Consider the following 17,017-nt stretch of genomic DNA (forward strand, 5'->3'; position numbering starts at 1 on the left):
CAGATCCCTGGCACGGAACTACACATTTCTCATCAGGCCATGCTGTGGTGGCATCCCACATACAAAGTAGAGGAAGATTGTCAAAGTTGTTAGCTCAGAGTCAATCTTCCTCAAAAAAAGAAATCAGTAAAATAGTCACTGTTTCTAGAATTTTAATTTTAAACAATTGGAACTGTAAAATTGGAAATGGAGATGTTTTTCCAATTAATGAACTGTAAACTCACATGGCAAATTGACTTGTTTTAAATATTTTGTAGTTGCTTATAGAGAGGTTTAAATAATATTTACTTATACACAATATTTCTTGTTTTAAAATTACTGACACATGATGAGTACATAGCAAGCTACCAGCGAAAGTATCACATGACCCTCCATTATCCCCCGTAATTCAAAATATTCTATTTTGCCTAAATATGCTCTTTAAAAATGTCAACCCATGACAGGCATGTCTAATTTATTCAGTTCCCTTAAAGGCTAATAGATCTAAGTGAAGTTTTTTACCATCAAATATTAAAAACTGAAACATAAGATTTTTTCCTAGAATTAGATGGTAGTTTTACATAAACACCTTGATATCATACTAAATCAGTAGACTGATAAATTTTGGTTACCCCAAACAATCTAACATTACAAAATAATTAAAATAAAGACATATTTTTGTAAATTTAATTGATTATTTATATAATCAGGTTTTATTTTATGAAATACATTTAAATGTGCAAAAAAGTAAAAAGTATGAATACATGAAATATGTGTATTCCATACTTTAAGATGACATAATGTAGACTTTTTAAATTAGATTTATTTTTTTCTTGGATTTGAGGTAATATTCAATATGGCTTTTTATATGTATATTAGCATTCCCTATTTTTGAATATTATCATAGCTATTTCCTACTATTTTAGATAAAATCCTATTGAATGCAAAAATAAATTTATCTCATCATTGTAGACATGGTCATGCAGGCAAAAAGAACGCTTGAAATTAAAAAGGACGCTATCTAAGGGCCGGCCAGCTGGTATAGTGGTTAATTTCACCCACTCTGCTTCAGTGGCTGGGGTTTGCAGGTTCAGATCCTGGGCGTGGACATAGCACCACTGGTCAAGCCATGCTGTGGTGGCATCCCACATAAAATAGAGGAAGACTGGCACAGATGTTAGCTCAGCGACACTCTTCCTCAAGCCAAAAGAGAAAGATTGGCAACAGATTTTAGCTCAGGGCCAATCTTCCTCACAAAAGCAAACAAATAAACAAAAAGGACACTATATTTTTATATAAGCACAGTGAATTTTGATGAAAGGCTGATTTTGTTAAAAAATCTTAATGATAATAATACTCCAAACTATCCTAAATAGACGGTAATTGCCCTTTAACTCTGATGGTAGCTGTTAATCTCTGATGGTGGATGTTAATCACATTAATGATTCACTCAAACAATGCTTTTTGAATTCCTACTATGCATCAGGCATTTCACTACATTCTGGAATTACAGTAGTGAATCAAAGCAGATACAGTCTTTGCTCTCACAAACCATGCAATCTAATATAATGATCCTAATATTCCTCATTTTGAGTTAAAAGGTACCATCAGTTGTTGGTAGAAAAATATTAGCCACAGGCATATTTGCCTTCCATCCTTCCCCTAGACAACAGATTTTTATTTACAGGCAAACTGAATTCTGTATATTTACAGGGATTCTCCTTGTTTCTCAACCACTTTTAAAATAAATACCATTGTATGCCTTATCTATGTAATAAGACTCACAGAAGACAGAAGTTTCTCTTACATATACCAGGAATATGTGCCATCCCTGAATGACTGTGTCACAGAATGAGCTTAATTTTAACTAATAGTCAATAATTTAAAAATTAAGTTAAAATTTAATTTGAAGATAGACATACCATGGAGGAGAATGCTAAATTCACACTAGTACTTAAAATACTAAAACATTTCAAAAATTTAAATAGCATGCTTTTATAAAACTGAAGCCTAAAAGATGATCTGCAAAGCCTTCTAAACAAAAGCAGATGTAGAGTCATAAGACTGTTTACAGTTTCCTATTAATATTTCATTCACCTAAAATGATAAAGATTTCTATGGCCAATATAGGAATTTCCAATCAGAGAAATACAAAGGGTTAGCAGCTTCATTAGGATTCTGTGGGAAGACAACAATTATTTTTTATTCAATATCCAATTGCTGGTATTTGGTCTCCTCAAAGTCAGATATCAATTATACTCATTTTGCCTCAATTGAAAAAATAAAAAAGCAAGGAGTAGCATAAGGTGAAGAATGAAAAAGTATGGGAAAAAACGATATTTTATGAGATTTAGTTGGCATTTTGAAACAGACTGAAATCAAGCTGAAATACTGTTCTGGGACTTAATAGATTTCAAAAACCAAATGATATTAACCGACAAGAACCTATTCATTATGAAACATCATTTGAGAGACATCAAGATTCAAGGGGTCAAAAGAGTGTGCAAATAATACAAATGAAACTTTCACTTTCATATTTGCTACTTACCACAGGATGGAAATGTAATAGAGGTATTAGCTGGTCATTAGTAACACAAAATAGAAAGAAAAACTGCACTTGTAACAGGGTTCCATGGAGCTTACTCACTACAAAGAAATCTTAACCTGACTATTTCTAAGACTTGGGACAAAGTCTCAAGGACAGCATTTAAATTATTCACTTTGTTTTTTATTAATTTATAACCTCTAACCTGACTATTGTCAATAAGTGTCCTTACATCACCCCTAAATAAACACTTTTAAGGATAGTAAATGGACCCTACATGGATTATTAACGGGACACTCCTTCTTCACTAATAATGCCCACACCTTGCCTGTCCTTGAGTATTAAGATAAAATCAAGCTCATTAATCAACATTTTCAGCAAAACATTCTTGTATAAAGATGACCATTTTATCAAATAAAGTGAATATGTTTGCAAGGATTTCTCTGAAATGTGAATCCACTAGCATTAAATCTTCTCTTTTTATTAGTGATGTTTTGAAGACAATGTAATATAACAAAAAGATCACTGATGATCATTTTGATGGGACCACACTATCAAACTTTCACTCAGTATTCATTTATGATTGGAAACTATCATGTTCACGTTGACCTGTGGAATGATTGCAGTAGTCTCCTATTGCGTGTTAAATGAGACAGTGATACCACAGAGTCAAATTGCATGAGTTAAGGTATTTTCTAATTTTTTTTTTTTAGTGGAGCAGATTTCTTTCAAAGGATAAGATTATCTGAGATTTTAAACAAACGTCCATACACAACATAACTATGTATTCAAATTTTGAATTATGCCAAGCTAGGACATTGAGTGAGGGATGGGAAGGAGAATTATCTTTACCAAACTATAGGTTGCTAGATGAAATCACTGTCAGCTGATTTGCTGGCAAATCAGTTAAAAAAAATTCTGATTAACTACAAATATTCAATCAATATCTATCTTCTTTACATTTTCAACCACTTTTGTTATCACTCATCTTCTCCAGCCAACTATTTGCCACATCTTAAACTTGCCAACCATCTTCATCCTTGGAGCCTTTGAATGTTTTTTTTCTTTGTCTGTAATGTAAATTTCCTCGTAAATGCATAGCTCACATCTTCAGTCTCAATTTTGTACAGGGCCCTGTTCAAATATCATCTCCTGAGAGAAACCTTCCTCTACCTGGAATAGCACCACTGCCTCCCCACTTTCCCATGACTTGCAGCTCTCTTGCTCCACATTTTCTCCCCAGAGGGCCTGCCCCTGCCTTCAGGTGGAAGAGGCTTTGCCTGTTTTCCTCCTTGATGCATCCTTGGTGCTTAGAATAGGACCTCACACCACTTACTGTCAGTAGGTATCTCTTGAAGAAATGACTAAATAAACAAATGGTTGAATATAATAATGATTGAATAACCGAGTGATTGATTAAAATAGCAGCAACAATAATTATGTGGGCATGTGTTACAGGTTGTTTGTAATAGGGGGAGAATTGCAAGCAGGTGGTCTCCACTTGTGTAATAGTGCACCTGTTCTACTGTAAAGTAGAAGAGAGAGAAAATTGGGAGGATAATTTTTCTAGAACACCTTCCTTCCCTACTCAAAACCGTTTTAAGAAGCAACCCTCTCAACTACACACAATTCAAATCAGTGTTTTGTAAATTTGTAAATTTTCAAAAGTAAACAAACAAGGAAAAAAATACCACCCAAAGCACAAGCAGATAAAAGAAAGTTGTTTACTGCTCTTAAAATGGAAAGAGCCTTGTTCCCAGGGTGTCATGAGTTAAGAAGGAGAGTTCAATGCTAACCAACCAGCATTTGAGACTTGAGAACTAGGAATTACTGTCTGGCAAAATGCAGAACATAGAAAAGAAAAATGAGGACTACTACTGAAAACCCTTGCCTCTGATCACCAATGGCTAGTAGTTTGGGTAGATTAAAAAGAAACCAGCTTTGGGGCTGGTCCAGTGGTGCAGCGGTTAAGTGCGCATGTTCCACTTTAGCAGCCCCAGGTTTGCCGGTTTGGATCGCAGGTGTGGACATGGCACCACTTGGCAAGCCATGCTGTGGCAGGCATCCCACATATAAAGTGGAGGAAGATGGGCATGGATGTTAGCGCAGGGCCAGTCTTCCTAAGCAAAAAAAATAAAAAAGAGAAGGATTGGCAGCAGATGTTGGATCAGGACTAATCTTCCTCAAAAAAAAAAAAAGAAAGAAAGCAGCTTTAATATATCAGTATGTCTCCACATTCTATTTAATAAAACTATTTGTATTTTAACCAAGCTGAGTGTACTTTAATGGTGCACAGGTATAACAATTCTCCAAACCTTTTATTGTTGAGTACAATTTAGAGATTCATTTGTATTTGTTCTAAGGAATCAGTATGTACTAGTTGCTTACATTGCATCACCAGATATAAATATAAAATAAATGCTAACTCTCGTGCATCCTTCATAGTTTTGTGACATACCCATAGATGAAGGAATACCAAGTACCTTCATATTCGTTAACACACATAGCACACTTATGGTATGCTTTTTGGTGAGGAAGATTGGCCCTGAGCTAACATCTGTTGCCAATCTTCCTCTATTTTTTCTCCCCAAAGCACCAGTGTAGCTGGATATCCTAGTTGTAAGTCATCCCAGGTCTTCTATGTGGGATGCCACCTCAGAATGCCTTGATGAACAATGTGTATGTCTGTGCCCAGGATCTGAACTGGCGAACCCCGGGCCACCGAAGTAGAGCACACGAACTTAACCAGTGGACCACGGGGCCAGATCCTTATGAGCAAATTGAATTGAATTGCATTAGCAATTCCAGTTAGAAACACGTGGCATTTGAACATTTGTTTTGAAAACTGCAGGAGGCGGTATTTTAAGACCAAGAAATGTTTCAAATCATCTGGAAATTACAGTTTTCATCCAGTGATTGTTAAGAACCTTCACACTGTGGATGACTGTGCTTTATTCAAAAGTGAGAGTAGTGACCCGTTTCAGATTTCCACTGTCCTAACAGAGAAGAAAATTCTTAGCTCTACAGCCTCAGCAGCAAACATCAATAGCGTAGCACCCAATATTTGATCATGAGGAACAAAAGAACTGAGAGAACCGTTTATGCTAAAAGGCAATTTGGGAAAGAAAGTCTTTGGCGGGCAGGAGAATGGTGGAATTTAAGGCCTCAAGAAAGCACACAGGAGGAAAAGAAGAGGTAGACATTGCTTAGGAAGGTTCTGGACTGAGAAAAACCCCGGAAGCTTTATTCTAAAACCAGTCATTGAACTTTGGTGCTTCTTCCATCCCCAAGTTCCTAAATAACATCCATCAGGGACTCATTCCCCGCCTAAACGCAAAAACCACACAACCTAAGTATAAACAGAGTGCTGGATATGCAAAGACAGCTGAAAGCCGAGTCCCCTCACTGCCTTCCAACAAAAGTGTCACCCTATGGATGCTGCTCCCCCGGTAGAAGAATCTCTGTCTTTAACATTATCCGAATTCACTTCTCTCATCTTTGTCTTCTAAATTAACAGTCAAAATACTGTTAGCCTGTAGGCTATATGAGGCAGACAGATGTGTTTTGTTTGGCTTAAAAAAAGGAATCAAAATTTAAATTAGGATGATTTATCTTTAATATACAGAATTTCCAATTATTCTGAAAAAAAAAAAAAGGAAAGTTCTTCTTTTCTACAAGTTTACAAGTGGATAGACCCCAACAGGCCTTTCCTCCTTATATTACACAGGCCCATTCTTACTGCTGACCAAGCCCACGACCCACATTCCAACAGGCTATGCCAATGAAAATCAATCATAGCTTCAGTTGTTTGCCTTACTGGTTTACGATTTTGATAGTCTTTCTATCGAAAAATGGGTCATTATAACAGCAGAATTGGGATTAAGAGCATGTGTATGCACGTGTGTGGGGGGCATATAATTTAATTCTATATAATTCAGATTTACTCCTATTAGACATGAGATTAAAATAGAGGATTTAAACAAAAAGGAAAGATACAATTAGAATAGAATTTTCCTTAAAGGTGTTTTTCATTTCCTTAGAAACCAGGGGTTACTTTGCACAATTTAATCTTTTCATTATCATTAATAACATTAGCATTCTGAAATTTAAACAGTAAATGAGAGGCTGGTAACTTTTACAGAGTTGTTTTCCTTGTATAAAATGCCCTAGCTTGCTGGCCTTTTTGACTTCTGTCTGCTTTGTGTACTTCTTCTGTCCCTTGTTTTATGATCATTCCATTATCCCCAGCAATCCCATTGCACATTGGGTGTTATTTAGTCAACAAATGAGAAAAAGATCATAAATGTAATCTAATATATGGCTAAATGTCAAGAAAATTCTATACAACTTGATGTGTTAAGTAACAATCTATTTCCTTAATGCCTAGAAACTTTTCCATTTACTTATCATTTCACAGTTGTATATTCAGAAGGTTTGCAGCTGCTGACCTTTTAGAAAATGATTCTTTGGCACAAATGAAAAGAAGTGGAATGCATCACTGACTACGTAGCTTCAGTAGTAATGAGCAGAGCCAAATTGTTTTCTATTACAACAGTTGTCTTACAGTCACAATAATGAACGGATTAAAATACATGAGGAATTGGACATGATTATTTTTTACATCAACTTAGGCCTAATTTTGGCAAATGTATTTTGGATAGTTTCATTTCCTCCTTCATAATTTATGGAAAAGTTCTATTTCCTCATCAATGTGTGTACTTTTCACTGGAAATAACTCAGAATGCCTTGATGATGACTGGGAAAAGAAAACAGTAGAATGGCAATAAAGAAGATTGTAATCATTATTTTGGTGCTATGCAACATCCACAAGCAATCTAGCCAGAAGATCACTAACGTCATAAAAGATTTAATTTTTTGGCAATTAAGAATCAAGTTAGGATGTTATAAAATTATAGAATTAAAAAAATATGTTTCCTATTTAACCAGAAAAATAAAACTGCCATCTTGGGCTAAAGATCATCTGCCTGATGTCAACACTGATGATGCTATATAACTTCATATAAAATATGAGTCTCATTTTAATATTTTATAAGCTTGTGCAGCCATCCATTATTTACCTTAATCTTTGTAGAATTTCTACTATTGTTAGAGTTGCTGTGTTTCATAAGTGTGTAGTCTGCTGCATAAAGACATATTTTCATTTATTTGTTTTAAATTTGCCTTTTAATTTTTCATATTTTGCATATAAAATTATTCTGAGATTTGGTGATGAAAATACCAAAGAAAGAGATGCTGTCTACCTTAGCAATAAAACAACAACGCAGAATAGAGGCAGGACAAAAGTGCCTACGGAAAGTAACTGTTTCAAATCAAACACTTAGAACTGTCCCCCCATAAGACATATACTAGATCCCCCCCCTCCCTTTTATTTTCATGAGTAAAACTCTAGACAATTTTTCAAAAGCTTAATATCTTAGAAGAAAGTATCTTATAATTCAGATTTCATTTAATATGTAAATTATGTAGGCAACACTCTGTTACATGCCTTATTTGAAATAACCAAAATAGTTACTTACAGAACAGATGGAGAGAGAAAGAATCAAAGGACAGAGAGACTGAAAATTAAATCTAGGGACATCTTAAACTGGTGTCCTAGTTTTGACACATTGCAAAAGGCATGGCCCAAGGACAGGCCCAGAGAAAAATTTCAATCGTTAATAACATTTCTTCAAATATTTACATGAGCCAAGGACTCTGTCTATGGCAACTATTATTGAAACATTCTTCCATCCACTGTATATTCCTAGCATCCACAACCTCTTGAGAGTCTTTCGGTTTACCCCACAAGAAGACTGTCATCCAGGCTGCCTGATACTGCCATCTTGGTTCCTCAGTCCCCTCTCTTCTGAACACCTTGTGCAGTCTCACATCTGAGGTTCTAGCCATCTTCTACTCTGAGCTATTCCATACAGACTCTACTCTTCTTCCACCCTGATTCTTCTCACAAAAACTTTCTGCAAGATTTGACTCTTCTCTCTTTAGAGAAGGAAGAAGAAAGAAGAAACGTAGACAAAATGGGGAGGGTTCTGACACTTAGATGTCAAAAATTTTACCACATCACACTTTGTTTACACTTTGGGAGTTGTCATAAAAACATATTGGTTATTTGAGGTTTTCCTGTCCATGAGTGCAAGGCGTTTTTCACTAGGAGTGCATGCATTTTCATTTGGGACCCTTAGAGGTGTGCAGGGTAGAGTTTGGCTAACTCCTTCCTATAAACCAAGGGGTATGTAATTGGCAACTATAAGGAAGGAAAAATATCAATATAAAAATTTAATCTCCTGCTCCTCCAAGCCCAGTGGTTTTGACAATGGAAGGAAAAGAACGCTGAGGAACAACCTCAGTACCATAACTGTTTCAAATAAAGGACCAACCTCTTCATCCGTTCCCACCCTCCTCTAACTGTGTGCCTGGGTCAGAGAAACTCCAGGGAAGGAGTGAACAACTGAATCCATCGCTCCTTTCTAAGACCTCCTCTACCTCCCTGGAAGCATGTTAGGGTCTGTAATTCTCAACCCGGTTCACACTCTGGCTCATGTGCCCTGACAAGGAAAAAGAAAGTTCTTCACTGTGTCAGCTGTGGCTTCCTTTGTCAGTGGCTGCTTCGAAACTGTAGACACTCAATATCATCTTTCATTTCTCAAATTTGCTGCAAACCCACAATATCTTTTTGACTCTAAAACTATAAAGGACCTTAAGGATGGGCCTTCTAATCCCTCACATGAATAATGCTATCCTTTTGCCTCTGAATCTGTCCATTTTTGTACAATCACAGTGTTATGTTTTAATCATGACTTCAAATCATTTTCTTGTCCCCTTGACTCAGCACTACCTATGTGTTTATTCAGTTGCTGAGAATTAGTCTGAACCAGTTGTTCCAAAGCCTATTTGAATGCCATTCGATAATTGTTGGAAAGCAGCCAGGACTTTGGTTTGGCTGGCATTCAGAGGCAGGCTTGAAATAGCCCCAGTGTAACTGCTCCTCTCTCCTTCCAGGGAGGACTCAATGCCATAAGCAACTCAGAGTCCAGTGAAACTAGAAAATATATTTCAAAAAAAATTTTTAAGAGTATTTTTTACAGCAGTTTTAGTTTTACAACAAAAATAAGAAGGAAACACAGAGATTTCCCATATACCCCTTTCGCCCACACATGCATAGCTTCCCCCATTATCAACATCACTCGCAAGAAGGGTACTTTATTTTAACCAAGGATGAACCCACGTTGACACATCATAACCACCCAAAGTCCACAGTTTACCTTAGAGTTCACTCTTGGTCTTGTACCTTCTATGGGTTTGGACAAAAGTGTGCTGACGTATATCCATCAATAGAATATCATACAAAGTATCTTCACTGCCCTAAAAATCCTCTGTGATTTGCCTATTCATCTCTCCCCTCCCATCCCTGGCAACTACTGAACTTTATTTTCTCCATAGTTTTGCCTTTTCCAGAGTGTCATATAGTTGGGACCATACAGTGTGTGGCCTTTTCAGATTGGCTTCTTTCACTTAATAATATGCATTTAAGTTTTTCCATGTGTTTTCATGACTTGATAGCTCATTTCGTTTTAGCACTGAATTTGTCTGAATATACTGTAATTTATTCATCCATTCCTGTACTGAAGGACAACTTGGTTGCTTCCAAGTTTTGGCAATTATGAATAAAGCTGCTATAAATATCCATCTGCAGGTTTTTGTGTGGACATAAGTTTTCCAGGAAGAATATTCAGACATTCTCGTTTTATTAAACAGGATAATATATCCTAAGTCTGTTTCTTGTATACATTCTCCCCTCCAAATGTAATTACACACTAAACAGGCTCCGCATATAAGCTCGAGAGCATTCTGGTGGTTGTCAGGAACCAACAGGTGTCTCTTTATGTGTTAACTTTGTGTCCTCAGAAGATAAGCTTGATTTTCTGTTAGTTGTGATAAAAATGAACTCCTGGTTCAGATCAAAGGTGATATAATAAATCTGTTATCAACATGCTGTTGAGGACAATAATCAAGGAGAAGAAGGATGTAACAGGGCCCAGGCTGAGAAGGAAGTTTATGGGTTGCCACCTGTTAAAGTTTTAATTCTTTCAAACATATACATACATGCAAATGCATTTAGCATAGATATTCACAAAGAGGAAATATTTCCATCTCACAGAGTGTAAAAACCTTGAAAGACGCAGATGTGTGTGACAAATAATGGACATTCTATAAATGCACCTCAGTGACTTATATAAGAAATTTAAGTATAGATTTTAAAGAAAACTGAGTTATTTAAAAGCTATACTTTGGTAGAGGGTGTATTTAACCATAGAGATTGTTTAGCTGTAGACATCAATAAAGTAAGCCAAAGGCAAGTTGACACACAATAAACATACTAGTTTGGCTTAATAAAGGATTTGCTATGCCTTACTTTTAAGAAGCTCCAGAACCTTTAAAAATGAGCACTTATTATACCAGTAAAATAGGATACCCACGTGTTTTCTTGCTACCAATTGAACTATTTCAGAAAAGAGAAATTAAGAGAGTTTCAGAGCAGGACTAGAATTAACTGTCTAATTCGGAAGTTTCTTAGATTACCTGAAGAGAAATATGAAAAACATTTTTATGGATTGTTTCTTTTAGAATTTTAAGACAGGGAGAATTACATACTATATTGTAATATCTGGCAGAGATTCATTTGATCACTATATTTTTAAAAATTTAATGTAAAAGAAAAATGTAAAACATTTAGTCTCTACATCAGTATTTATGCTCCTTGTGATGACACTCAAATAATTTGGCAGGATTCTGAGTAGTTGGCAGTTTCTACAAAATATACCAACTAAAGAGTACAAATGACTACACTGGATCATGTCACATTCTTCTAAAACACAAATATCGAACTTTCACCACATGCCACCACACAGCACTGCTAGGGCAACATCTTTGCAGAGTTACTGAGCTCCTCTGAAATGGGGGATCTAAGCATGACAAGGAGAGATCAAATATCATCATTACCATAGCTATAATTATCTGTTTGGCAAAATAAGCTCTGTATAGAATCACTCATTAAAACAAAATTATTTACTAAAATTAAATGTTTTAGTTCAGCTCAGCTTACACATTCAAGGGAATTGGTTATATATTCAATGGAACAATAAGAAAATCAAATATAGATTGGCCTTTATCATGTTTATTTTTTTGTCCCTGGTTAAAAAGACAAACTGTTTTCATTGTAGAACATTTAGAAAATACAGATTAATTTTTTCTTTTCTGCAGACACATACAAGATTTATTTCTAATTTATTTAAATGCATCATAACCACTCATTAACTTCATATGCTTTCATGCTCAAAAGGGCCTGACTTTTTAGAAATCATCAAAACTCAAATTTTTATGATTTTTTTAATGTTTCTAAAATTTAACATAGACACTTAAATTTGTTTAAACAGGCACCAGCAATACTGTGGGCATTTTTGGCCAATTCCAAAGTATGTGCCAGAAAAAAAAAGTTTATGCCAACTCTTCAAAGGAGTAAAGGGAACGTTTCTAATGCAGCGCAATAAATCCATGATGAAGTGAACTAATGAAGGCATTATGTATATTATAGGAGTTTTCAAAAATATGTAGGTTGAATTCCAGGAAAAATGTCATTCTCTAACAAGCCAATTGATAAATTCTTTTGTTTAAACAATATAAATCTGGAAAACAGTGTTTAGAATAGACAGAAATCATAAATCAGACAGGCCTAAGAGAAGCTCCACTATGGAATTAGTAGACAAAATGAGCCACAGTGCACATTCTAACACTTAGTTTAAAATAGAAACCAAGACCCAAGAGATTATCATTTTACTGCCACCTAATAGAGACTGAGAATCTTTAAATATTTGTACATTAAAGTTTAGACAGGTTAGGAGAGTGTTGTGGAACAAAAGTGCTAATTATGTTTATTTTGGGGTTTGATAAAGAAAATTACCTTTTGGAGGAAGAACTTAATATGAATTAGGTATCAGTTATTAATTGCAGCTGACAACCTAAATGAAAATTCAGACTTCTTCCTCTGCTCTAAACCTTTTGTAAAATTCTCTATCTCTAAGAACTTTCCATTTTCCATTAACCGTTCCTCAATTGTCATGTCTAATAAGCTATGGATCTTAATCCTTATCAGATTCCAGTCAATTGAACTTAGCAGTGTGTAAGTCTTACCTTGTGGTCCACTTCTTTTGGAGGAATACTATAAGTCTCATTTAGATGACTAGGTGACTGTATGCATGATAGTCAACTCTGCCTTTGACAAAGAAAAATTCCAGGAGGCATTTGGATGCATTCTTAGATTGATTCTGAATCAAATGACTTCCTCACATGCAAAACTAAACAGCACTTGTAGTCTTTGAAAGAGTTGTGATCAGAATATAATTCAAGTAAAGTATTTCCAGGGAATGGCGTAATTTAAATGCATACAGGGAAAAAATTGAAGGTGAACTGTTTGCGGATTTGGATTGAAGCTTTCCTTTAGTACTTCCACACATAACAGATGTAGGGTTGAAATTAGCAGAAATCCCCCTTAGATAAGTCATTCGTAAAACATAAAGCTCACTCACCGTTCCGACTCTCTTCATCAATAGCAACTATGGTAGCTGGTGGGCCTCCCCTCGCTAGTTTGCAATCTAAAGAGAGAAAACAACCAATGGTAAGAAGTCACAATTGCAGGGGCGCTCATTCTGGGATCAAATTCATTGAGATGTATATTGATATTTAAAAATAAAAATCCTACAATCAAATTAATATGCATCATTACTTTTAACAATTCTTTATTTTTAAAAAATTTTCATAAGAACCACATAGATTCCTTACCACACTATAACACAGTCACTCTGTACACCAAGAAACTATTCAATTCTTACTAGAAAACACCAGTAGAGACCACTGGGGAGCGGAAGTCCTTCAGGACAGAGATAATGGGATGGTAATTTAACCCAAAGAAATAACATAAAGGAATGATTAACATGGATAAATTGTAATTAGAGCTTCACAACAGAAACAAACATAATTGGACTTTAATTGTGATAAAGGGTCTAATTAAAGAGAGCGAATAGAATTCTAATAATGTTCTAAAGAGAATAAAACAAAGACAGACAAGCAATGCTCATGAGGTTGTTTGGAATTTTTATTTTTGTCATCTTACCCTCATATTGCCAGTCTGGAGTCAAAAGTATAGAGTCATCAATGGAAGCAGATCAGAAAAATGGAGGAAAGAAAGGAAGAAAGAATATATGTATATATTTAGCACAGATTTAAAGACATTAATAGCATTATATAATAACAGATACATCACCAAATGATTTGTGGAAAAGAAATATATAAAATCCTTATATCAGATATTGCAGTTCTAATATAATATAAATATATTAACTTTATAAAATATGTTTTTAGCATCTTAAAAATTTATTATAGATAGACTTTAAAATAACACAAAGTACATCTATATGTTTGCTATGAAAAGGTAAATAAGACTTACTTATGAATAGTCTATTGTCCCTGTGTTGAACAAACCTTAAGAATACTGCCTGTCAATCAGTGGTGACGACTAATTCATTATTTCAAACACTGCTAATATCCTGCCATTAATCTCAGGATAACGAACATATAAATATTATAAAGAGCTATAATATCCATGATAATTAAAACATGAAGGCTTTGCCTGTGAGATGTCAAATGTACACTTCTGAGAAGTAAGGCACTCTCCCAGGAGGTACTTGGTGAGTCTTACAGGGCTGTGTTATGCAGTTAAATGTACATGGCACATTTTTGTGACTGCAGTGTAAATCAAATTTGCTTAAAGCCATCCAAGTATGTGTGTTATTTGAAAGGTGATTTCATGCTCCATTATTTATTTACTTATTAAAATTCTATTTATTATGCACATGGGCATGACTAATAAGACCTTTGACAAGGACTATTCTACTTTGTAAGGTATGTGGTCTTTCACATGAAGCTCAAAATCTTGGAGATCTACAATTTTTCTTTCTTCATCCTTGTCAATAATCAAGGAATTTCAAGTTACAACATTTTTAGATCTAAAATATTTCATACTCATTACACTCCTTCCTCCCCTTCCTATATCTGCTGCCATGGCACAGGTGCTCACTATTTGTCATCCCTAATTTTAAAAATTATTTCATTGAGTTCATATTGGTTTATAATATTGTGTAAATTTCAAGCGTACATAACTATATATCAGTTTCTGTCTAGACTGCATGGTGTTCACCACCAATAGTCTAGTTTTTATCTGTCACCATACATATGTACCCCTTGGTCACTCTTACTCTTGCAATGATTTCCTCACCTATCTCCCAGAAGCTTTGTTCTTATCCTACATTCATCTATTCATTCTACGTGAATTATGTTCATGCACCATTCATGCATAAATAATGACACTTCTCTACACAAACACCTGGTATGTTTCCTTTGGCGTAAAAGAAAAAACTGGGAGGATACCAAAGTTTTTCAAACCTAAATAGTTTAGGGTAAAATTTCAAAGGATGCTACAGTCTCATCATCCTTTATTTAGAATTAAGCACCATGCCCTTCAATCACATCAGACTCCTTACTTTTGCTGGAACATACCTTGTATTTTTAGGGAAGTTTTGTTACCTAGGTTCATTTCTGCCTCTACTTCTGCCCGGCAAATCCCTTCTTCTCTTGGTAGAACTAGATTTTACATATTCCTTGAAAACTGGTCCACATCCCCAGTCAAGAATTTATATTTCACTCCCATGTTCTCATAATGTGTTGTTCATCTAGTTTCTTATTCCTTTATGCATTCAAAAATTATTCATGATTCAGTCAAATTTGTAGATGAATTACTCTGTGCTGAACATGGGAATAAAAAATAAATAGCTCCTTTCTTCAAAGATCTCAAGTGGGGAAGGTTAGAGAACAAATAGAACATAGACACATAAACAAACACACAGGTATAGTACAATGTGCTATATGTGAAGTCAATCCTTTAATAAATTCGCTAATGATACAAATGATTAAAAGAAAGAAGATACAATATATATGGAGAGTAGAAATGGGATAACAAGAAGGCAGGGGAGGATTGTGAAGGAAAGAATAAAGGAAGCGTAACTAGTTCTTACAAGAAGCAACTCTTGGACTACCAAACATCTCTTCCATTTGTATTTCAGAGAGAAGTTACTTTTCAAGACTATTTGTTTCCCCTATATATATGGCCACTGTCTTAGTTAAGACCATCATAGGTGCAGAGAGTAGACATAAAGTGTTGTGTACTTGTGTGTGAATATTGGTGGAGGAGTAGATATTTAATCAATAGCTTCACGGGCAGGCAGGGTGAAGGAAAAGGAAAGAAGGAGGAAGTTGGGCATAAGTATTTAAAACTTACCAATTGGTTACTATTAAATTTATGGACGAACTTTGTATATACAACTAAGCCAAGTACAGCTCCCCATATCCCAGTGCTGCCTAACTAACCCCCTTACTCTTTCTGCTCTCATAGTTCATTCTCCAGCCACAACAAACCAAATTTATGTTTGCTGTGCCATCTGCTGAAACACCCTTCCTCCTCTGCTTCCCCTGGTTAACTTCTATTTCTCTTTCCAGAACCTGGCAAGGCTTCCCTTCTTCTAGAAAATCTTCCTTGTTTTTAGTCTAAATTAAATGCCTCTTCTCTGTATTCTTTCAGTACACACTAAATTCCAGGGGAAAATAGTGTGTCTCTCTGACAACAGCTCCTTCACACCAAGTCTGTGTCACATTCTTCTTAGTAACCTCAGAACCTGGCAAAGGTTGGTCCTGAAAGAAGGTGTGTGGGATTTTTCAGAACTACGGTCTGCCCAGCTACAATCTCCATTGGACATCCCTATGTGAGAGCTGCTCCGAAGTCTCTGTTCTCATTATGTCCTCACCAGCAGAAACAGCCCAGGAGTAAAGGCTCAGCTACAGTTCCTCCCGGTCAGATTTCTTTAGATGACTTGCACTAAGCTTTATTCTTCCAGCAGGTTCCAGATCTCTCCAATAAGATGTTTTCACATCCAACAAATACTTTATTTATTCTGGATCAAACAAAAAATAACTTAAAAAATATTTTAAAGACTCACAGGACTAATGAAGAGAGATTAGTCAGATACAGAAAAATAAACTATTAATAACATTGTTCACAACAGCCAGTGTTTGTTTTGGATGACACATTCATGAAAGTATAATTCATTAGTTTTGAAATGCACAAAAATATTTTTAATAACAAGTATATTAAGAATTGTCTTGAAAAAAAGTAATTTTGAATGGAATAGCCAGGGAGGTGTTGTGAATGCAAAATATCCAAATGGAGATCAAAGTGAAGACTATAAAGCAATCTGGGGGCCCGGTGATCCTGTTCTCTATGGTCTATGGATAATCCGTCTGCCACAGGAAACACGGGTTAGCTGATGACTCCTGTACCTTGAAAATGGACTTCATTAATCTATTTAATTT

At 35.3% G+C, this 17,017-nt stretch overlaps 1 protein-coding gene across 5 annotated transcripts in view; it reads right to left on the reverse strand.

Annotated features, from left to right (window-relative positions):
• The window catches only part of PCDH15 (protocadherin related 15), a 1,592,394-nt gene that overhangs the window by 605,860 nt on the left and 969,517 nt on the right, over positions 1–17,017 (reverse strand). For 3 of the 5 annotated variants that reach the window (XM_070487986.1, XM_070487962.1, XM_070487971.1), the window contains 2 exons: positions 13,710–13,724; positions 13,126–13,191 (listed from right to left, as the gene is read on the reverse strand). In XM_070487986.1, coding sequence (XP_070344087.1) covers positions 13,126–13,191; positions 13,710–13,724 — 81 coding nt within the window. The remainder of the gene's footprint in view (positions 1–13,125; positions 13,192–13,709; positions 13,725–17,017) is intronic. The other 2 variants (XM_070487976.1, XM_070487981.1) reach the window with 1 other exon arrangement.

The sequence above is a fragment of the Equus asinus genome, chromosome 2, assembly GCF_041296235.1.
Source record: "Equus asinus isolate D_3611 breed Donkey chromosome 2, EquAss-T2T_v2, whole genome shotgun sequence".
Taxonomy (NCBI): domain Eukaryota; kingdom Metazoa; phylum Chordata; class Mammalia; order Perissodactyla; family Equidae; genus Equus; species Equus asinus.